At 42.4% G+C, this 24,357-nt stretch overlaps 1 protein-coding gene across 3 annotated transcripts in view; it reads right to left on the minus strand.

Moving 5' to 3' along the window:
- Positions 1–24,357, minus strand: part of anapc2 (anaphase promoting complex subunit 2) — a 105,897-nt gene that overhangs the window by 22,169 nt on the left and 59,371 nt on the right. For all 3 annotated transcript variants that reach the window (XM_078226688.1, XM_078226686.1, XM_078226687.1), the window contains 8 exons: positions 22,964–23,141; positions 17,603–17,722; positions 14,450–14,567; positions 12,298–12,479; positions 7,767–7,908; positions 7,037–7,112; positions 3,252–3,437; positions 208–337 (listed from right to left, as the gene is read on the minus strand). In XM_078226688.1, the coding sequence (XP_078082814.1) occupies positions 208–337; positions 3,252–3,437; positions 7,037–7,112; positions 7,767–7,908; positions 12,298–12,479; positions 14,450–14,567; positions 17,603–17,722; positions 22,964–23,141 (1,132 nt within the window). The remainder of the gene's footprint in view (positions 1–207; positions 338–3,251; positions 3,438–7,036; positions 7,113–7,766; positions 7,909–12,297; positions 12,480–14,449; positions 14,568–17,602; positions 17,723–22,963; positions 23,142–24,357) is intronic.

A 24,357-nucleotide genomic window follows, 5' to 3' on the forward strand; every position in this document is an offset into this window, starting at 1 on the left:
AGGCTTATTATCTAATAGAACGGAAGCAGCGCACAAACCACACAGAGTACAAATATTTTAGAAGGTTCTGAGTTTCAGTTATTCCCCCAGCACACCAATATCCTGATTCGCTCATGGTGGATAGCTGAATAATGAAGATTGCTTTTATGTTTAGTTGAGATCATGTGAAATTCTGTTTCATTTGCCACTAATTACACAGATACTTACTCTTTTGTTGAAATTGCATAATAATGGCAGCATGGACAGGGGAGACGGACAGAGACAACGTTCGATCTGCCAGCTCAATCTCCAGGTCAGCATTTCCCAGGTGAGGTTTCCAGTTCAGTGATCTCATGGCCTGAAAGAGATAAACCCATTTGCCATAACCACGAGAGAGAAACCTCAATGGCATTAGCCTTTGGAGTTACATCACAGTGAGCAAAAATAAGTCTCAGGGCTGCAGAGTAGAAACGTCACTGGAAAAAATATCCAGCCAAGATTCTTAACGCATCATCAACATGAGGGGAAGCAGGCTTTTTAACAGTTGCCAAAGAAACCAGTCGAGTTCTCCACATGCTAGTCAAAGAGAAATTAAACTTCATTTCACATTTCTTTCAAGGTTTCGTGAATTCTTGGTTGTATTAAAGTGACTTTTTTATTGAAGAAAGTGGTGATTTTTTTTTAAATTGAAGAAACTGACGCAAACAATACTGAGGGAATTTCCAATCAGGATCAATATACAGGTCGAACACTGATACTTTCATCCTTGTTGATTTCCCTCAAGAACCTTTCAAAAAGGGGACAGAACAAATTCTGAATCTCTACCAAAATCCCTCTTTTGTACACTATATGGCCTTGTACGGTGGCTGCAATGTCCAAAAATGCACCTCCATAGGGAACTTGTGCAATAGAGTGTAAAAATATTTAACTTATGAAGGGACAAGGTGAAGATCAGTTGCAAAGAGGACCATGTACCAGCACGGTACAAAAATTAAGTTTAAGGAAACTCACTGCCCATGTTAGTGGGCAGACCACACAAGTTTACAAGTGTACTTTGTCATAACCTCATAAGTCTTGTCATGGCTAGAGTGAATGTTGGACCCTTGGAGGACGAGAGGGGGGAGTTAATAGTGGGAAATGAGGATATGGCTGAGTCTTTAAATAAGTTTTTTGTGTCGGTCTTCACGGTGGAGGACACAAATAGTTTGCCAAATATTAACGATAGAGGGTTGGCAGCAGGAGAAATACTTAATACAATTAATGTTACCAGAGAGGCAGTGCTGGGTAGACTAATGGGACTGAAGGTGGACAAGTCCCCGGGTCCGGATGGAATGCATCCCAGGGTATTGAAAGAAATGTCAGAGGTAATAGTGGATGCGTTAGTGATTATTTATCAAAACTCGTTGCATTCTGGGGTAGTGCCGGTTGATTGGAAAACGGCTGATGTTACGCCGCTGTTTAAAAAAGGAAGGAGACAAAAGGCGGGTAACTATAGGCCGGTCAGCTTAACGTCTGTAGTAGGGAAAATGCTGGAATCCATTATTAAAGAGGAGATAGCAGGGCATCTGGATAGAAATGGTTCGATCAATCAGACGCAGCATGGATTCATGAGGGGAAAGTCGTGCTTGACGAACATGTTGGATTTTTATGAAGATGTGACTAGGGCGGTTGATGGAGGAGAACCGGTGGATGCGGTGTTTTTGGATTTCCAAAAGGCGTTTGATAAGGTGCCCCATAAAAGGCTGCTGAAGAAGATTAGGGCACACGGAGTTGGGGGTAGTGTGTTAAAGTGGATTGGGGACTGGCTATCCGACAGGAAGCAAAAAGTCAGAATAAATGGGTGTTTTTCCGGTTGGAGGAAGGTAACTAGTGGCGTGCCGCAGGGATCGGTACTCGGGCCGCAACTGTTTACCATTTATATAGATGATCTGGAGGAGGGGATGGAGTGTAGGGTAACGAAGTTTGCAGACGACACAAAGATAAGTGGAAAAGTGAATCGTGTGGAGGACGGAGAAGATCTGCAGAGAGATTTGGACAGGCTGAGTGAGTGGGCGAGGATATGGCAAATGGAGTATAACATTGAGAAATGCGAGATTATACACTTTGGAGGAAATAATAACAAATGGGATTACTATCTCAATGGAAACAAATTAAAACATGCTACCGTGCAAAGGGACCTGGGGGTCCTTGTGCATGAGACGCAAAAGCCCAGTCTGCAGGTACAACAGGTGATCAAGAAGGCAAATGGGATGTTGGCCTATATTGCGAGGGGGATAGAATATAAAAGCAGGGATGTCTTGATGCACCTGTACAGGGCATTGGTGAGGCCGCAGCTGGAATACTGTGTGCAGTATTGGTCCCCTTATATGAGGAAGGATATATTGGCATTGGAGGGAGTGCAGAGAAGGTTCACCAGGTTGATACCGGAGATGAGGGGTTTGGATTATGAGGAGAGGCTGAGGAGATTGGGTTTGTACTCGTTGGAGTTTAGAAGGATGAGGGGGGATCTTATGGAGACTTATAAGATAATGCGGGGGCTGGATAGGGTGGAGGCGGAGAGATTCTTTCCACTTAGTAAGGAAGTTAAAACTAGAGGACACAGCCTCAAAATAAAGGGGGGTCGGTTTAAGACAGAGTTGAGGAGGAACTTCTTCTCCCAGAGGGTGGTGAATCTCTGGAATTCTCTGCCCACTGAGGTGGTGGAGGCTACCTCGCTGAATATGTTTAAAGCGCGGATGGATGGATTCCTGATCGGTAAGGGTATTAAGGGTTATGGGGATCAGGCGGGTAAGTGGTACTGATCCACGTCAGATCAGCCATGATCTTATTGAATGGCGGGGCAGGCTCGAGGGGCTAGATGGCCTACTCCTGCTCCTATTTCTTATGTTCTTACGTGAATCAAACCATCACCAAAAGGCAGTGAAATGTTTCTCCACAGAGAGCAACAGTTCAAGAATCTTCCAGATATACCTTTGTAACACCAGTGATGGTTCCTTAAGAGTAGCCATGCACAGGGTTTACTCACCACCAACTTTTTAATCCAGGCTTCCACATTTACAAAGACTTGCTTATTATTAGATACTTCTTAGATTCCTGGGTGAGCTGTTATGTTCCTTATAAGGCAGACTCGTTAAAGGTAATCCATCCATTATTTGTCTAGGACATCTGAACCATTAAAAATAGCTATTTACATGTTAAATGCACTTGAGTTTTATCTGCATTGGGACCATGCAGCCACCAAGAAAGTCATTGCATAAATACTCAATACTTACTTTTAATTTCTCATATTTTTTGGTATATGTGTCCATTGCTTCCTTCACTTCTGGAGGGAGCTCAAGTTTCTCTTCTTTCAGTGGTGGCCAGAACTCTCCAGACAGTATCATTGCATTCAGGTGTAAAGGTGCCTCTTGGTCCTCCTCATGAATGTGGCTGTTTATCCGTCGAGAATCTGCCACATCCTGCAGTACAAAACCTGAGGATTAATGGAGTGTATATCTCAGGGGATCAACAGTGGCAGAGTGGTTATGTGACTGAACGTCTGGATTATTAATACAGAATATGGAGATACAAATCCCACTATTGCACTGACTATAAAGCTGTTGGATTTATTCTAAAAATTTGACCAGTACACTTGTGCCCTTTAAGGAAGGAAACTTGCCACTTTTGCCCAGCCAGTCTACATGAGACTCCAGACCCACACTAACATGGGTATTAATTGCCCTCTGAAGTGGCATTCCGTGCTCACTCCTTCCTTAATGCACTGGGGGAGTGCTAACGCAGCAGGCTGCAAGGGTTGAAGGTGATGACTCAGTGCCACTTTCTCAGGGTAACTGGGCTTGCAGTAATGCTCACACCTTGAGAATGAATAAAGAAATAACTTCACCCATAATAAGGAGCGTGGGTAAAGACCACACTCAGGTGGAGTTTACCACAGCTGATAATGAGAGATGAAAGGTGACATTCTGGTACAGCAATTACAGCACCATGCTACAGTGCTAGAATTTGGCAAGGTGCAAAATCAAACCTGCAATTTTATACACAGCAGGCGTCCTACTCAGTCATCAGAAAAGTGCCAAATACATGCATTTCTATCAGTAAGAATATAGTCAAGCTGCAAGTATTCTTATGCAAGTTGCGTCAATTGGCTAAAGAGCCACATGCAGACAAACACTCATGCACAGACACAGGAAGAACATGCAGACTCCACACAGACAGTGACCCAAGCCGGGAATTGAACCCGGGTCCCTGGTGCTGTGAGGCAGCTGTGCTAACCACTGTGCCCCCCCCAGAGAATGTTAACTTCTGAATCAACACCTGTGTTTCATTTTTAAATTTAAGAATGGATGAAGGTGTTAAATCCGATACAGACAGGACACTTTATTTCTCCTGTACAATTCAACAGTTAGCTGAATATATTACATTCCATAGAACTATAGACAAGTTACGATGCAGAAGGAGGCCATTCAGGTCATTGTGTCTGTGGCTAGGAAACTAGCCACTTATTCTAATCCCACTTTCCAGCATCTGATCTGTAGTTTTGCAGCTTTCAGCATTTCTGATCCAGATACCTTTCAAATGAATTGAGTGTTTCAGCCTCACCACCAACTTAGGCAGCGAATTTCAGGTGTCCACCATCCTCTGGGTGAAAAAGATTTTCCTCGTGTCTCCTTTAATCCTTCTACTAATCACCTTAAATATGCTCCTTGGTTATAGAATCATAGAAAATAGGAGCAGGAGGAGGCCATTTGGCCCTTCGAGCCTGCTCCACCAATAGCCTGATCCCCCTTCCCCCCCCATATCGTTTTATCCCCATTGCCCCAAGTGCTAGATCTAACTCCTCCTTGAAAACAAACAATGTTTTGGCCTCAACTACTTTGTGTGGTAGCGAATTCCACAGGCTTACCACTCTCTGGGTAAAGAAATTTCTCCTCATTTCTGTCCCTGTATCCTTAGACTGTGGCCCCTGGTTCTGGACTCCCCCACCATCGGGAACATCCTTCCTGCATTTACCCTGTCTAGTCCTGTTAGAATTTTATAGGTTTCTATGAGGTTCCCCCTCATTCTTCTTAGCTCCAGCAAATATATTCCTAACCTACTCAATCTCTCCTCATACGCAAGTCCTGCCATCCCAGAAATCAGTCTGGAAAACCTACTCTGCACTCCCTCTATAGCAAGAACACACGAACATTTTTCCTCAGATAGAGACCAAAACTGCACACAATATTCCAGACATAGCCTCAACAAGGCCCTGTATATGGGCACAGTGGTTAGCACTGCTGCCTCACAGCACCAGGGACCTGGGTTCAATTCCCGGCTTGGGTCACTGTCGGTGTGGAGGCTACATGTTCTCCGCATATCTGTTGGATTTCCTCCAGGTGCTCCAGTTTCCTCCCACAGTCCGGAAGATTGCTGGTTAGGTGCTTTGGCCATGCTAAATTCTCCGTGTAGCCAAATAGGCGCCAGAGTATGGCAACTAGGGAATTTTCACAGTAACTTCATTGCAGTGTCAATGTAAGCCTACTTGTGACACTAATAAATAAACTTTAAACTTTATAATTGCAACAATGCATCCCTGCTCCTCTACGTGAATCCGCTTGCTGTGAAGGCCAACATACCATTTTCCTTCTTCAATTCCTGCTGCACCTGCATACTTAACTTCAGTTATTTGTGTACAAGGACATCCTCATTGTACATTCTCCTCTCAGATAAAGTGGATAACCTCTCTGTTATCCACATTATTCTGCGTTTGCCCACTCACTCAGCCTGTTCAAATCATAGAATCCTACAGTGTAGCCATTCGGCCCATCGAGTCTGCACCGACCACAATTCCACCCAGACCCTAACCCCATGCATCTACCCTAGCTAGTCTCCCTGACACTAAGGGGCAATTTAGCATGGCCAATCCACCTAACCTGCACATCTTTGGACCGTAGGAGGAAACCAGAAGAAACCCACACAGACACGGGGGGAAGGTACAAACTCCACACAGACAGTGACCCAAGCTGGGAATCGAACCCAGGTACCTGGCTTTATGAGGCAGTAGTGCTAACCACTGTGCCTCCGTGCCACCCCCTGAAAGATCTCTGCATCCTCCTCAGAGCTCACCCTCCCACCCTGCTTTATATCATCTGCAAATTTGAAGATATCACATTCAGTTCCCTCAACTAAATCATTAATATATTGTGAACAGCTGGGCTCAATATGCTGATTCTGGCATTCCCCACTAGTCACTGCCTGCAATTCGGAAAAAGACCCATTTATTCCTACTCTTTGTTTCCTGTCTGCCAACCAGTTTTCTATGCGTTGAAAACGCTGTCCATCTTCTGCACCAACCCACAAGTTACCATGTACATCTCTGATAGGCCTTATCTTTACTTCAGTTATTGTCTTGCTCTTAATGTATTGGTAAAATATCTTAGGATTTTCTTTGCTTTTACCCGCCAGTATTTTTTCAGACCCTCTCTTTGCTATCTTTTATTTTCCTCTCTTTTCCTTTCAGAGAAGTGATTCATGAACAGCGTCGCAATAGGAATTAGCCTCTCGTGCTGCCCTGTTAAACTGAATAAACTTATTCTAAAATTGGATAAATCTTCAAAGAGCCCCAAGTTCAGAAAATTACACCAAATATTGTGGAGAGTAGCTTAGCTCCACTAATCTGCAGCTGGGAAGGACCTATTATACAGATGGAAGTTCTTTAAACAGTGGCTTAAATCAATATGAAATAAAAATAGAAAATGCAGTCAGTCAGCATCAGAAGAGACACATCACCTGTCCACTTAACAAGACTTTTATCATTTCAGCAATAAATTGTCAATTCTCCTCTTCATAAAGTTATCCCTTATCCTTGCAGCATCTTAGTGAACACGCACTTCATTCACCCAATACTTTTATAGCCTTCCTATAGGTGTCTAAAACAAATATCCAACACAAGCTAATTCAGAATTATAGTCACCATTCAACACAAATTCATCAAATACACGACTCCAGGGCAAATTCACCTGCTGTATCAAGCAGCTGATAACATTAAACTGCTTTACTCCCAGTTCTTACCACTGACCTTTAACATGACCTCACAGAAGTGCATCTGAGCCTCTCCAAAACGCAGTTTCAGCAACTCCAGATTCCGGATCTCCCTGCAGCAAAGCAGTTACATTAAATTAACTAGACAGGAATACTCAGGATTACTGCAGCGCAAAGATTTCTTGATGAGCTCTGAAGAGGTAGTAACTCAAACCCCCTCCCGGTGCTATTCTGGCATAAATGTGGCAGAGCTCAAATTCAACCCACCCAATGGATTCAGCCCTTGCTATGCCTGCAAACCTTCTTCACTCACAGTAAAGCACTGACACGGCCTCAGCTGATATGCCACACCTTGTTCCATATATTTATCATCACCCCTACAGGGTTTGTTTGACTACTTACTCCAACTGCTTCTCAGGACAACGAGAAAGCATTATCTTTTTCTGCAAGAAGAGTATTTAGGACAACATGTAGATTGACCACCATCCAGACATACTCAGAGCTATCACCTCCCAGGAGGAAGAAACACTGGAGTGCCTGGAAATCCAGGAATATGTTCGAAATGGGTAAAATCTAATGGCCTGTACCAGCTAACATTCTGCTCCCTTTGAGTTGGACCTGAACCCACAAATTTCTGAACAGAATATATTCTGCGCCAATGATTACTAAACCGAAATCTCTCAGAATCAGAAACAACACCAACAGGCAGGTCAATTATGGTTAAGCATTTTGAATCCACCCCTGCAACAGTGCAAGCTTCTCAGTACCTGCAAGTAATGTAGCTGAAATGATGGAGTATTCGATCTGCCAGGAGTGTTCGATATTCATTGATAAACAGCTCTTTGCTGCCATAAATACTGACCAGCAAAGTGATGATGTCAGAAGATCTTCGTTTGGAACCAAATTTACCTGAAATCAAGGTAAGTGAAAACAGGTATTTAAAGCAGGATGTATTCAGGAGCAAGGCCAGTCCAGGCTTCAGTGAGAAATGAGACATGTTAAATACAGAGATAACACTTGGACCAACATTGCAATGTACATTTCTGTCATAAGCCTAGTTATCAGTTGGATCAAATCCTTCTCTTTCTAACTAGGTTTATAGTGCTAACAGTAAAATACTGTTAGGAAATGCAGTTTGAAGAGTTGCACACGGTAAAAACTTTATATTGTTATTATTTATTAGTCACAAGTAGGTTTACATTAAAACTGCAATGAAGTTACTGTGAAAATCCCCTAGTCGCCACACTCTGGCACCTGTTCGGGTACACTAAGGGATAATTTAGCATGACCAATGCACCTAAGCAGCATGTCTTTCAGAACTAAATTTACCTGAAATCAGGTTTCTAGAATAATCTTCTCCGGGTCCTTCCTCTAATTTTAGTTGAACCCACTTGAGAGATTTGGGGCACTCAACCAGAAACCTGGAGATCAGCAAGCTGCCAAGTTAAATTCAAGGAAACAGATAATGTATGGGCCTGAAAAAGTGACCACAAAACCTACTAGTTGTGGCAAGAGGCAAACTAGTTCACAACCAATGTTCCCTCTGACCTTTATTTGTTGTGTGCAGCTTGTATATTTCAATCTATTTACAATCTTTTACATGGCTGCATAATGGGCCAGCTCTGAGCGGTACCTTACAGTTTGTTGTTCATTAATGCTTGTCCATCCTAATCTGGCCGACACACAGTTTCAGTCTGTTTACAGGGTGTCGGTGAAATATTATTGAAAAGTTCAGACAGATGTTGCCCCAGATGTCAACTCTGGTTAAGTAAGTAGGCAAAAAGTTGGCAAATGGAGTATAATGTGGGAAAATGTGAAGCTGTTCATTTTAGAAGGGAGAACAAAAGAACAGAGTATTATTTAAATAGAGAAAAGCTGCAGAAAGCTGCAACACAAAGGGTGTTGGGGGTATTTGTGCAGAAAGCTAGCGCGCAGGTACAGCAGGTAATCAGGAAGCTAATAGAATGTTGGCCCTTATTTTAAGGGGGTTGGAGTATAAGAACAGGGAAGTTTTGCTGTAACTGTACAAGGTACTGAATAGACCACATCTGGAGTACTGCGAGCAGTTTTGGTCCCCTTATTTAAGGAAAGATATTATTTCATTGGAGACAGTTCAGAGAAGGTTCACTAGGATGATCCCCAGTATGGAGGGATTGTCTTCTGAGCAAAGGTTAAACAGGTCAGGACTCTACTCATTGGAATTTAGAAGAATGAGAGATGATCTCATTGAAACATATGGAATTCTTAAGGGACTTGGCAGAGTAAATGCTGACAGGATGTTGCCCCTTATGGGAGAGTCTAGAACAGAATAAAGGGGTGCCAATTTAAGACTGAGATGGGGAGGAATTTCTTCTGTCAGAGGGTTGAGTGTCTTTGGAACTCCTTGCCACAGAGAGCTGTGGGGGCAGAGTCCTTGTGTATATTTATGGCTGAGATAGATTTTAGATCAGTAAGGGAATCAAGGTTATGGAGAAAGCGCAGTAGAGTGAACATGAGGAATGTCGAATCAGCCTTGATCCCATTGAGTGGCGGAGCAGGTTTGACAGACCAAACGACCTACTCCTGTTCCTATTTCTTATACTGTCTGCACAATCCAATTTATTTTACATTACAGCATGGACTGAGATTATTCCAAGAGAGAACTGAGGGCAGGCCCACAGTCAAATACTCCACTGGCAGTTAGAGTTACCATTATGCAGCAATCTCATGATCCAGGGACGTCCCAAAGTGTTTTACTGAAGTATAGTCACTGTTGTCTGTAAGGTGAAATGGAACTGCATCACAGTGCCAAGAATTCTCAAAAACTAGAAAGAGATTCTGCTTGATTTTTGGTTTACAAGATAATATCATGTTTTCTTCAAGTGAATACTTGACAATAATATCAATGAATTAAGAATTTTCTAAACTCAAAATTTTAAATGTTTGTAACGGGCCACACATTAAACATTTTACTGACTTGGGTAGTGTGAGTGGAGTGTTCTATCTCTCCCCAGTCTGCTATAGGGGTACAGCTTTAAGAAATTGTATACAATCTCTTAACAGTGTCTTCATAACTTTAAGAAATCTTCTAGGCAATTAATGGCAATCAGGAACAACTTTCAGCCTGGAAGGGAAAATAAGTGGAGAAATGGTACATTAGAGAGAGGCTAGAAGGGAAGGAGTTAGAAATGATATGCTGGAAAGTAACCCTTGTTACTTTGTTCATCTCTGCACTTAAAAGGCACAGCTGTCTTGTGTGAATACTCTATTCGTTTTGAACATTAATCTCCACTCTACAAGCCCAATTCACAGCTAGGTTCCAGATCTGTTTCAGCTTGTCACGAATCTAGCCACATAATAGTGTACAGTCAAATTCCTGAACACAGTGCCTGTTGCTGTGGGGGAGGGGAAATCAGAGGGCGAATATCCTTAGGGACACTATTGTGTGGCCTCTAGGGGCACCGGGATTTCTATGTCAACCCTGGCTCAGTTGGTAGCAATCCTGCCCCTCTAGTGCAGTACTTAGGGAGTAAAGCCCCTCCAAACAAGAGATAAGCTGAGGCCCCCATCTGCTCATACAAATAGCTGTAAATATCCTATGGTATGGCCCGAACTTGCACGGACAGGCAATCACTGCTCCTTTCTGCTCACACTATACTGGAGCTCCACATTTCTCACTGCAACTTCCAACCCCAGCCTGGTGAGAAATGTGCAGCTCAGGTGCTCCAGAGTATGGACAGTACCATCATTACCCAGGAATGAGAAATGGTTTCAAGCCTTCCAACTTTTCCACAGTAACTAATCTGCTAAAAGAGTCAGAATCATCCAAAGTCTCGGATTAAAATCTGAGTTTTGGACCCTCCACAATGCAGTTTAAACTTGCCGAGTAATTTCTGTGCAGTCATTGTGTGGGGATTTCTGGCGCTTCCTTTGGGATACGACCCCCCGGAACAGAGGTTCAGGGTCAATATTTCGAGGAGCAGCAGGAGAGTTAATTCCAGTGTCCTAGATAACATGCATCCCTCAAAAAACAGACTACCTGGTCATTATCACATTGTTGTTTGTGGGAACTTGCTGTGTGCAAATCAGTTGCTGCATTTCCTACATTATAACATTGACTAAACTTCTAATGATCTCATTGGTTGTAAACTACTGAAGGGCATTTTGAGATGATAAAAGATGAAATATAAAAGCACATCTTTCTTTCTGTGCAGTAAAGAGGAAATTCTCAAACTCCAACAAAAAGAAATTGGCAAATGCTTGGAGAGATTTGAATGAATTAAGGAGAGCCAGCAGATTTTTAAAAGGTAAATGGTGACTAACACAGAATCATAGAATCCCTACTGTGCAGAAGAAGCCATTCATCCATCGAGTATGCACCAACTCTGACTGATTATTTTACACAGGCCTTCTCCCCCACCTTATCACTGTAACCCTGCACATTTACCATGGCAATCCTTCTAACCTACACATCTTTGGATACCAAGGGACATGGACAATCCACCTAACCTGCACAACTTTGGACATAATTGAATTTTTTGACGAAGTATTAAAGGCAGTTGAAGGGAATACATTGGAAATTGTCGTCATGGATTTTAAGGAAGCATTTGAGAAAGTATCATATAAAAGGCAGGTTTTTGCTCATGAAACGTAGCTCATGAAATAGCAGGGTCAATGTCAATGTCAACTTGGCTCAAGACTGAAGACAGCAAGTTGTGGTAAATGGCTATTTCTCTAGCTGGAGGATGGTAAATAATGTATTCCCTGAAGATTAATGGTAGGACCACTGCTTTTGTCGAAATACAGTCCACACTTAAAGATGTGGTTGCATTCCTGAAAACTGTGACCTGGCTCTATCTAGTGGCAGAGTCAGTCAGTGCAGATAGCAGCTGAAATCCTGACTACTTGCACAGACCAACATCTGCAACTAGATGGCGCCTGCAATTCCATAAGAGTTCAGGATCGAAGCCAAAAAGCAGAAACATTTATCAAACATGGTTTGACATTGCTTCCTCCCCTAAACAGTGTGTCCAATCTTGGAATAGATTATCTCACCCACGTTGAGCTGAAGACTATCAGTGGATGAAAATGTTTACTCAATAAGAAATAAGCAATAACTTTTCAAATTCTTTAAGATATATCTATATTTTTTCTAAATAACCAATTCATTTGTTGTCAGAATGTACAATACGTGCTGTCATCTCTGGGATTTGTGCCAGTTTCCAGCAGTGACTCCTCAAACCCTCCAAAGCCACAAAAGTCTTCTTCCAGATTCACAGATCATCATTCTTCTTGTTTCTGGGGAGAATTAGGAATTACCTGGATCTGCATCAACAGGGTCAGGAAGCCAGTCTTCTGGATCAGACATATCATCATCACTATCATGGCCATGCTCTAGAGTAATTGGATCTGCTTTGGACAGCTCATGTGCCAGATCACTGGATCCCTCGGAATCATCAGTCAAACCTGCTACTATCTGTCTCACAGTGTCATCCCGTGTCCTGTGGGTGAACAAGTGAAAAGAAATGGAAAACCAGACTAATAGACATCAAAAATTAATTGCCTCACAGAAAAGACATAACATTCAACAGGTAAAGCAAATCTAGCTTACCGTATTATTCAGGTTGTGTTTGAGTAGCTGGTCCTTAAATTATGCTTAACTCAAAGGTCAAATACTTTGTGTTAAATCAGATGAGAACTAGGTTTGCAAAGAACTTTTTTTTGAAACATCCAACCCATTCTCTGGATGCCTTTCATTATTGTAAAATCTTTAATCATCTCCTTCCGTTGCCTAATCAATAAAACCGTCTAACTGCCTTACCAGATCCTATTATAACTCAACAATTTAAGAACTAGCATAACCTTCCTTGCTCTTTACATCTCATCTGCATCTTGTATTGTAGATACACCAATTAAAATTGGATCATTGATTTTCCAATGTATTTCAGTCCTTGAAGTTTAATTTCTGCAGACTGCACAATCTCTGGTTAAATGGTGCGTGTACCATTCATCCCAACATTCACAATAAGCACAAATTCTTCCAGACTTTGGTAAAAATAGTCCAAACCTCTGTAAACTGTGGAATTCATTGACAATCACTAGATTCAGAACCCTTCCATTAACTATGACCATAAAACCATCATTGATTGTCGGAGAAGCCCATCTGGTTTACTAATGTCCCTTTTAACTATTTTAGCCTTTTTTGATTCATTTGATAATTTTGAGTGTTTTACATTATCAATGTTATAGATGTGAATATATATTTATTTATGGAACACAGATGTACAAATGGAAGCTGCTGTCTTGTTAACACAAATATCAAAACTTAACTCCAAATGAAACAGCTCAAAAGAATTGATGAGAAGTTAATGACCTAAAAAGATGGCACATAGATGATATTTGACTATTAAAAATATTTGTTGGGGGTTGGCAGGGTACGAAAAGCACTACTGTTCAAAACTGAAAGAAACATTTTCAAAGGTTGCCTAGTGAACTGGAGCATCAATGGACATCAACCACAGACTGTTAGCGGTCGCTTCACGTTCCAAAGATCCTCCTCGCCAACACCACAATTAGTGAGAGCTGCTTTTCAATCCTAATCTAATTCTCTCCAAAGGTCAATATCTAGCTCTGTATAAATCTTGTCCTATTTTCCTTGTCTTCAGTTCTGATGAAGAGTCATCCAGACTCAAAACATTGGCTCTATTCTCTCTATAGATGCTGTCAGCCCTGCTGCGATTTTCCAGCATTTTCTGTTTTTGTTTCAGATTCCAGCATCCACAGCATTTTGCCTTTATATTAATTTCCAGCTTTTTTTTTTGCAAATTTTGCCTTCCTAACCCATTTCATTTGCTTCCTTCTATCGTCGTACTGTTCATTATTTTTGATAATCCCTTTTCTCAATAAATTGCTGGTCCTGTTAAAATATATTATCCACCTCCTAAAAGGACTCCACTGTGGGCTGAACTAGTATTTTACATCAACGAAAAGTATAAAGCTAGGATGTTATGCTAAACCTAGATCCCTATAAAGCACAGGATACTATAAGATTTATTAATACTTTGTTAATCCATCCTGCCACCTTCAAAGATTTGTGCGCAAACAATCCAGGTCTCCTTCTTGCATCCCTTTTAATAATGTACCATTTGGTATGATTGTCTCTTCTCATTCTTCCTAACAAAATGTATCTCCTTTCAGTTTATTGGATTGAATTTCTTCTGTCTCATGAACACCCATTCCACCAGCCTATGTCCTGTTGAAGTCCAGTACTAACCCTCTCACTATATACTGCACTTTGAAGTTTTATCTCATTTATAAATTTCACAATGTGTCCTTATAGGCAGGGTCAAAGTAATTTTCTCATTAACAATCCCAAAACAATATAAATTACTGATGGTGAGGAAAGAGCAGAACACTTACTCTTAAACACAACAAATCATCATTCATTTAAACTATAGATACAACACTGTACCTTAGATACTTGCGGACTGGCTCGCACACCACTTCCAAAATAACCATGGATGGGTCCAACTCACGAAGGGCCTTGATTGCAGATATGTACAATGTTATCACATCAGCAGTGTTCACTCCTAAACAAGGAGATGTTACACCATTAACTGCTGGAAATAACTTTCAAAGCACAACTTTATACATATTTGACCAATGAGCATCAAATTCAGAGTTAAGGTTGAATCTGTAGTAAAAATTGAGTATCTAAAATTACTTTTACGTTAATTTTTTATCTTCATGTATTTAGTTGTGTCATTTCTCGGTAGGGACAAGGTATTAAACCTGATGGTCTAATAAGCAAAGACATCACAGGTGAGCTACTAAGGCATGTGGATCAGATATTCCCAGACTCAATTCTTCCCCCATGCCTGCAATGAGTCAGTTTTGGGGGGAGATGTTGGTAATCAGTGGTAATGTCACTGAACTCATAATCCAGAGGCCCAGGCTAACACCTGGGGACATGGGCGCAGCTGGAAGTGAAGGCTAGTCTCAGTAATGGTGACCATGACAACTTATCAATTGCTGTAAAGACCCACCTTGCTCACTAATTTCCTTTAGGGAAGGAAATCTGCCATCCTTACCTGGGCTGGTCTACATGTGACTCCAGATTCACTGCAATGTAGTTGCCTCTGAACTGTCCTCTGAAATGTTCAGTGCAAGGGAAATTAGGGAAGGGCGACAAATGCTGACTTTGCCAGCTTTGCCCTCATCCCATGGAAGAAGGAAAAATATCTAGCTAGAAGAGCAGTAGGGCTAGGGAGAGACATCAAATTCATCAGGGTTGCCTTCCTGATCTATACCTGGTGACCCTTGTTGATATGGTGTATGCGGAGCTTACAGAAGGGTGGGATTAGGCACAGCTGTCATAGAAAACCCCACCCCATGTTTGAAATCCATTCGTTCTGTTTCTCCATGTGCTATGTAAGCCTGTAATAAGTTCCACAGCTTGTTACATTTATTCCTGCCTGGGGTGGAACCCTCTTGGAGTGTTGTAACAGGTCACCAGATTAGTTCAAGGGTCAGTGAACAGCACTTCTTGAGGTGTCCGATTTTAAGGGACAAAAGACAGACAACAGGACCAGGTTCCAGTTAAGGAAAAACAGTCCTCAGGTGAATAAAGCTCTGTGGGGAACAAACTAAGTGAAGTGAGTTGAGAGAAGCCAGGAAGATCCATGAGAGCAGCTGAAAGTTGGTGACTCTGCAGTGTTGGGGAAGAGGTACCCCGTTGGAGAAGTGGTGTTCTGCTTAGCACAGAAGATCTGAAATTGTGCTTGTAAAGCAGAAGCTTGTATGTGCTCAGAAATCCAGGAAAACGATCTTGGAAAGAGAGACTGAAACACTGTAAGGTGGGCTGTTGTTAAAACTCTCATGTTGGAGTGACTTTTGGAGAGAACCCCAAAACAATATCTTCACAGGTGATGACTGCAAATTCGCATGAGAGACACAAAGTTTCAGTGAAGTTTCAATGATTGGCTCACAATGTGACCAATGTCTGGGTGGGTTGCTGAGAAATCCATGGAATCCATTTTTAATTGGCTCTGTCATGTGTTGTGTAGCATGATGTGTCCAATCACAGTTTGCCTTAATTTACATGTACCCCATACTCGGTGTATAACGTAGATATTCCAAATTGCTTCATCTTCCTGGCTTGGCAAATTAAAATTTATTGTTGTTCAAAACCCATGGAATATTGTAGTTTAATTCACTTAGTAAGCATCCTTCACCTAAGACTTTGTCTACTTTAAACAAAATGTTATTCGGCCCTAACCGGATCTCCTCCCACAAGCCAGGGTCTGACCAAAGATTGTAAACGCCCCCCCCCACCCACCCACCCACCAAGTCAAATCATCTGCTAGCTCAGTCTAGGTTCACAGGAGGGATTAATAATTGGTGAGTGAGTGCAAGAGTCATAGTGCCTGTGAAACTATAACACAGTAAGAAGTCTCACAACACCAGGTTAAAGTCCAACAGGAGCGCTTGCTGCCCCTTCAGTAAGGGGCAGCAAGCGCTCCGAAAGTTAGTGGCTTTTGCTACCAAATAAACCTGTTGGACTTTAACCTGGTGTTGTGAGACTTCTTACTGTGCTTACCCCAGTCCAACGCCAGCATCTCCACATCAAAACTATAACACAGCACAGGGTACAACAGAGAAGAAAACTGGAATAAAGACCTTAAGACATAGGAGCAGAATCAGGCCATTCAGCCCATCAAGTCTGCTCCGCCATTCAATCACGGCTGATAAGTTTCTCAATCCCATTCTCCCCGTAACCTTGGATCCCTTTACCAATCAAGAACCTATCCAGCTCTATCTTAAATACACTCAATGACCTAGCCTCCACAGCCTTCTGTGGCAACGAATTTCATAGATTCCCTCTGGCTGAAGAAATTCCTCCTCATTGGTTCTAAAGTGTCGTTCCTTTATTCGGAGGCTGTGCCCTTGGATCCTAGTTTATCTTATTAATGGAAACATCTTCCCCATGTCCATTCTATCCAGACCGTTCAATGTTCTGTGATTCAACCATCTAAATGATTCAACCATCAACCACAGTAAGTGTCTCTCAAAACTATGTAACAGTGCAGCATCAGTTAGCCCATATTCCACCAAACAACTTTTGAAATTTTACATAGTATACTTAAAAACACTAGCTTGCTTTGTAAATTGATGTAATAAGTATCAAAATAGAATCAGCATATTGACTGACTTCAGTAATAATGACATATTGCAATGGTATTTTACCTGACAAAAGATTAACTCATTAGTTAGGATGGCACAATGTAGAGTGTAGAACTTGTCTATAAACTTTTGCAGACTCTCTATCTCCTCTTACTTACTTTTCTACCTAACATGTCACCATTGTAAAATTTAGCTACCATACATTTGGTCCCTTCATCCAAGTCATTGATCTCGATTGTAAAAAGGTTGAGGGCCCAGTGCTGATCCCTGTGGCATTTGACTGGTTACAGCTTGTCAATCCAATGAACATTGAGGCCAAGAAATGTTTGCCTTTTCAAATTCATTAGCATTACTCCCAAACTCTGTTCATCTTATATTGCATACTTAGAAAGTTTACTGCTAACTGTGCAAGTCAGAAGGAGATGGATAATCTTGTGCAAACCTGGGTGCAGAAGCCTGGTCTCCAGGGCTGTTTTTAGTGATGAAAGTAATTGCTGCCTCTGATTGGTCCTTTCGAGGCAAACTTTCAGATCCTGCAATGCTGCCTTGGATTCCGGGAAGTCTGCAGTTTGAAACAAAATAAAAATCAACAATTTCTAAGGGAAATATTGGATTTTGAGCTCAATTAGAAAGTACGTAATGTGCATTTTAACCAGACAAGATACATATTGAAAATGGACTGTAACCAAATTATATAAAGTTCATAGAAACCTCAGCAAAGGTGTGGGAACCAAGAGGAAACATGAGAAACATCAGGATGCACAAAATAGTGGGAGGTATATAAAGCACCAGTATAGAGAATAATAAGTTAATAAGTGAAAGTCAGAGTAAGTACAGAAAAGAGTAATGATGTTTTTCATCAGGATTATTGTGCATGTATCTGAATGCACAGAGTTTAGTAAGAAGATTGGGGAGTTACAGTGCAGATTACGATGCGGAAATATAATGTTGGGGTGATAACAGAGACCTGGCTCAAGGAAGGACAAGACTGGGTGTTAAATATTCCTGGATACAAGGAATACGATTTATACGATAAATGGCAGAACCATAAAGGGTGTAGATACACAGAGGGACCTGGGTGTGCAAGTCCACAGATCCTTGAAGGTGACGTCACAGGTGGAGAAGGTGGTGAAGAAGGCATATGGCATGCTTGCCTTTATAGGATGGGGCATAGAGTATAAAAGTTGGGGTCTGATGTTGCAGTTGTATAGAACCTTGGTTCGGCCGCATTTGGAATACTGCGCCCAGTTCTGGTCGCCACACTACCAGAAGGACGTGGAGGCTTTAGAGAGAGTGCAGAGGAGGTTTACCAGGATGTTGCCTGGTATGGAAGGGCTTAGTTATGAGGAGAGATTGGGTAAACTGGGATTGTTCTCACTGGAAAGACAGAGGATGAGGGGAGACCTAATAGAGGTGTACAAGATTATGAAGGGTATAGATAGGGTGAACGGTGGGAAGCTTTTTCCCAGGTCGGTGACGACGTTCACGAGGGGTCATAGGTTCAAGGTGAGGGAGGGGGGGGGGAGAGAGGTTTAACACGGATATCAGAAGGACGTATTTTACACAGAGGGTGGTGGGGGCCTGGAATGCTCTGCCGGGCAAGGCGGTGGAGGCGGACACACTGGGAATGTTTAAGACTTATCTAGATAGCCACATGAATGGGGTGGGAATGGAGGGATACAAAAGAATGGTCTAGTTTGGACCAGGGAGCGGCGCGGGCTTGGAGGGCTGAAGGGCCTGTTCCTGTGCTGTATTGTTCTTTGTGCTCAGAAAAGATAGGAAAGGAAAGAAAGGGGGAGGCGTGGTGATATTGGTTAAGGAGAGCGTTGCAGTGCTGGAGAAAGAGTTTGTCCGAGGGGTCAAGGACAGGATCAATTCGGCTGGAGCTAAGGGACTAAAAGGGTGCAATTACATTGCTTGCTATAGTCTTTAGATCACAATTGTGAGAGGGGTGTAGAAGAATAAATCTGCAGGAAAATTAGAGAAAGATGCAAACATTACAAGTAGTTATAATGGAGGATTTCAAATTACCTAAATGTAAACTAGGACAGTGGTGGTGCAAAGGGCAGAGAGGAGCAAAAGTTCCTAAATTGTGTTTTGGAAAGTTTTCTGCGACAGTGTGTCCAGTGCAACAAGAAAAGATGCACTGTTGGACCTAGTTCTTGGAAATGAGGTAGGCCAAGTCAATGTTCATAGAATTCATAAAGTACAGAAGAGGTCAAGTGGCCCATCGAGTCTGCACCGACTCTCTGACAGAGTATCTTACCCAGGCGCTCTCCCTCGCCCTATCCTGTAACCCCACACATTTACTATGGCCAATCCACCTAATCTACACATCTTGGGACACTAAGGGGCAACTTAGCATAGCCAATCCACCTAACTGGCACACCTTTGGTCTGTGGGAGGAAACCGGAGCACCCGGAGGAAACCCACGCAGTCATGGGGAGAATGTGCGGACTCCACACAGTCAGTCCCCCAAGGCCGGAATTAAACCCAGGTCCCTAGCGCTGTGAGGCAACAGTGCTAAGCACTGTGCCACCATGCCGCCCCTGATCAAATGTCAGTGGGATGAACAGTTAGGAGATAGTGATCATTGTATGGTAAGGTTTAAAATGATGAGAGAAAAGGAAAACAGGTAACGCAGAATAAAAATGATTAACTGGAGGAGAGCGAACTTCAATGGGGCAAAATGGAGCAGGGCCAGTTAGACTGGAACAAAAGGTTGGCAGGAAAAATTATAGCTGAACAATGGGCTACCTTATCATAGAATCCTACAGTGCAGAAGGTGTTGATTCGGCCCATCGAGTCTGCACCGACCACTATCCCACCCAGTTCCCTGACACCAAGTGTTATTTTAGCATGGCTAATCCACTTAACCCGCACATCTTTGGACTATGGGAGGAAACCGGAACACCTGGAGGAAACCCACGCAGACACAGGGAAAATGTGCAAACTCCACACAGACAGTGACTCAAGCTGGGAATTGAACCTGGGTCCCTGGCACTGTGAGGCAGCAGTGCTAACCACTGTGCCACCCTGCCGTACCTTCAAAACAGAAATAGTCCGGGCACAGTCAAAGTATATTTCTTCAAAAGGAAAAGGCAAGACAAACAAATCCAGAGCTCCTTGGATAAAAAAGGAGATAGAAATTAAGGTAAGGAAGAAATAGTGTGCCTGTGACAGGTGTCAGTAGGAAATATAGTTGAGAACCAAGAGGAATACAGAAGGTTCAGAGGGGAGGGGAAGAAGCTCATTAGAGAAACAAAGAGGGGTTATGAGAAAAGACTGGCAGTCGACATAAAGGGGAATCCCAAAATCTTCTATAAGCACAGAAATAGTAAAATGGTAGTAAAAGGAGGAGCAGGACTGATTAGGGACATAAAAGGGCATTTACACACGGAGCCACAGGGCATGGCTGAGGTATTAAATGAATACTTTGCATCCGTCTTTACCAAGGAGGTAGATGTTACCCAGGACATGGTGATAGATGAAGAAACTCTGTCACTTGAAAGGTTCCAAATCAATATGGAGGGAGTGTTGAATAGACTGTCATTGCTGAAAGTTGACAAGACACTGGAACCATAGAATCCCTACAGTGCAGAAGGACGCCATTCGGCCCATCGAGTCTGCACTGGCCACAATCCCACCCAGGCCCTATCCTCATAACCCCATGCATTACCCTAGCTAGTTCCCCTGACACTAAGGGGCAATTTAGCATGGCCAATCCACCTAACCCGCACATCTTTGGACCGGATGAGATGCATCCAGGGATATTGAAGGGAGTAAGAATGGAAATTGCAGGGCCACTGACCCTAATCGTCCAGTCTTCTCTAGAGTCTGGGGAGATGCCAGAGGACTGGAGAATTGCAAATGTTACACTCTTATAAAAAAAAGGTTGTAAGGATGGCCCAGCAATTACAGACTCGTCAGTTGAACTTCAGTGGTGGGGAAGCTTCTAGAAACAATTATTCAGGATAGAATTAGTGGTCACATGAAAAAATGTGAGTTGATTAGGAAGAGTCAGCATGGATGTTTAAAGGGGAAATCATGTTTAACTAACTTGCTGGAGTTTTTGAGGAGGTAACAGAAATGGTCGATAAGGGTGATGCTGTTGATGTGGTGTACTTGGACTTTCAGAAGGCATTCAATACAGTGCCACACAACAGACTTGTGAAAAATGTTATAGTTCACGGAAGAAAAGAAACAGTAACTACATGGATACAAAATTGGCTTAATAATAGAAAGCAGACAGTAATGGTCAATGGATGTTTTTCAGACCAGTGAAGGTTTGTAGTGGTGTTCCCTGGGGTCAGTATTAGCGATGTGGAGATGCCGGCGTTGGACTGGGGTAAACAAAGTAGCATTTGGTAGCATTTGCTACCAAATAAACCTGTTGGACTTTAACCTGGTGTTGTTAAAACTCTTACTGTCAGTATTAGCACCCTTGCTTTTCCTGATATCTGAACAAGATCTTAGCAGGGGACAGTTTCAAAGATTATATGTAGTCCAAAGCTTGTATAGTAAATTGTGAAGAGGACAGTGTAGAACCTCAAAAGGACGTAGACAAGATGGTGCAGTGGGCAGATAGGTGGAAGATGAAGTTCAATGAGGAGGAGTGTGCTGATGCATTTTGACCAAGAAGAACATGAGAGACAATATAACATAAGAGGTACAATTCTAAAAGGGGTGTAGGAGCAGATAGACCTGGGTGTACCTATGCATAGATCATTGAAGGTGGGAGGACAGGTGGACAAAGCAGTTAATAATATATAGCATTCTGAGCTTTATGAATAGGGGCATAGCGTACAAGAGCAAGGAGGTTATGCTCAACTTATACAGGATGCCAATTAGACCTCAGCTAGAGTATTGTGTATAGTTCTGGGAGCCACACCTTAGGAAGGATGTGAACACATTGGAGAGAATATGGAAGAAGTTTATAACAATGGTTCCAGGGATGAGAAAATCCAGTCACGAAGATAGGTGGGAGAGGTTGCCACTGTTCTCCTTGGAGAGAAAAAGGCTAAGAGAAGTTTTGATAGAGATGTTTAAAATCATGAGGGGTTGGACAGAGTAGATAGAGAGAAACTGTTCCTCCTTGGAAAAGCATCAAGAACGGAAGGGCACAGGTTTAAGGTGATTTGCAAAATAAGGAAATGTGATGTGTGAAAAAACCTTTTCACAGAATGAGTGGTTGGGTTCTGGAATGCACTGCCTGGAAGTGTGGTGGAGGCAGGTTCATTGAGGCATTCAAGAGGACATGAGATGATCATTTGAATAGAAACAATGTGCAAGGGTACGGGGAAAAGGCAGGGGAATGGCACTAAATCATTACGTTCATTTGGAAAGCTGGGTCAGACACGATGGGGCAAATGGCCTCTTTCTGCACCATAACTATTCTGTGATTCTATGAAGAAGCATTATTTTAGCTGTCAAAGACTGGCATAGATTTTGAGAAAAAATGCACCAAATTGTTTCAGTTAGAACCCGGTCAGCATCTAAATCCCAACAATTGTCCCCATTTCCACACATCAGAGTTCTGGTTCCTGGACCATCTATCCTGATTCTATCCTGGACCAAGACAGAGTCAAGGAAACTGGGATAATCAGAAATTAAAATCAAACGATCTTGAGCTACACAGTAACTGGAAATAGTACTTCATTTAAACAAAACAAAACTAGGAATTGACTTTCTGATACTTGTCAGGAATAACCCATTATGAACCATCACTGAAACCCAAAAGTGAGGCAAAGTGCCTCACAATGTACCAAATACAAGCTAGAAAGAGGAAATTACATCCACTTACCACGTATAATGCTGAAGAGTTCCTCGATCCTCATATTTGCATACACCTGATAAAGGAAAAACTGCAGGTGTATTCGCCAGCGTTGCAGTGTGCTGCTTGTCTGAGGGGAAGCTGATTTCGTACTGGCCTTCTGCAGGAACACCATGCTCAGCCAACAAATAACCTTTGACTCCAACCACTGAACAGAAAAAGAACAGGTTCCAGTTCAAGATATTCACTCTTTCCAATAATAATCTGCCCTTTCAATTACTCCATAATCACTTCCTATTTAACAACTTCAGATTGTGAGTAGAAAACCTTTCTTTTTGTCCATGGGATGTGGAGGTCACTGCCAATTTTGTCAATCCCAAATTGTCCTTGAACTGAATGGTGTTCGGCCATTCCAGTGGGCATTTTAAGAGTCAGCCACATTGCTGTGAATCTGCTGTCACGTGTAGAACAGAGCAGGTAAGGATGGCAGAAAGGATATTAGTGAGCAGGATGGGTTTTGACAACAATCAACAATGGTTTCATGGTCATCATTAGACTTTTTAATTTCAGATTTTTTATTGAATTTCAACACCTGCTTGGTGAGTATCAAACCTGGGTCCACAGAACATTTTCCTAGATCTCTGGATTATTAGTCCAGTGACAATGCCACCTATGTCAGTGTCTCCCTGAAATCATAGTAACAGGAGTGGTCGATTCAGCTCTTGAAGCCTTTTTCACCATTCAATGAGGTCATAGTTAATCCATTTTAAATTCCATCCACCTGTCTTGACTCCATAACCTTTAATACCCTTCTCTAGCAAATATTTATTGACCGTAAAGTTAAAATCATTACCGCATTTTGTGGAAGAGAGTGCCATCTTCCACCACCCTTTGGGTGAAGAAGTTTTTCCTAACTTCTCCCCTGAATTACCTGGTTTTGATTTTAAGGTTATGTTTCAGTGACTGTCTGTGGAGTTTGTACATTCTCCCCATGTCTGCATGGGTTTCCTCCACAGTCCAAAGATGTGCGGGTTAGGTGAATTGGCTATGCTAAATTGCTCCTTAGTGTCCCTAGATGTAGGTTAGATGGATTAGCCTCGGTAAATGTGCGGGGTTACGGGGATAGGAGCGAGGGAGGGGGCCTGGGTAAGATACTCTGTCAGAGAGTCAGTGCAGACTTAATGGGCCTTTCTGCACTGTTAGGGATTCTATGGTTCCCACTTGCTAGGCTCCCTCACCAGCAGAGTGCTAGTGTGGTACCAAGGAGCCTTAGCAAAACTGGAGTTAATGGGAATCAAGGGGAAATTCACCACTGATTGGAGTCATACCTGGCACAAAGGAAGATGGCTGTGGTTGCTAGAGGTCAGTCATCTCAGTTCCAGGATATCACTGCAGGAGTTTATCTTCAGCTGCTTCATCAATGA

This window comes from Mustelus asterias, chromosome 13 (assembly GCF_964213995.1).
Source record: "Mustelus asterias chromosome 13, sMusAst1.hap1.1, whole genome shotgun sequence".
In the NCBI taxonomy this organism is placed as follows: Eukaryota; Metazoa; Chordata; class Chondrichthyes; order Carcharhiniformes; family Triakidae; genus Mustelus; species Mustelus asterias.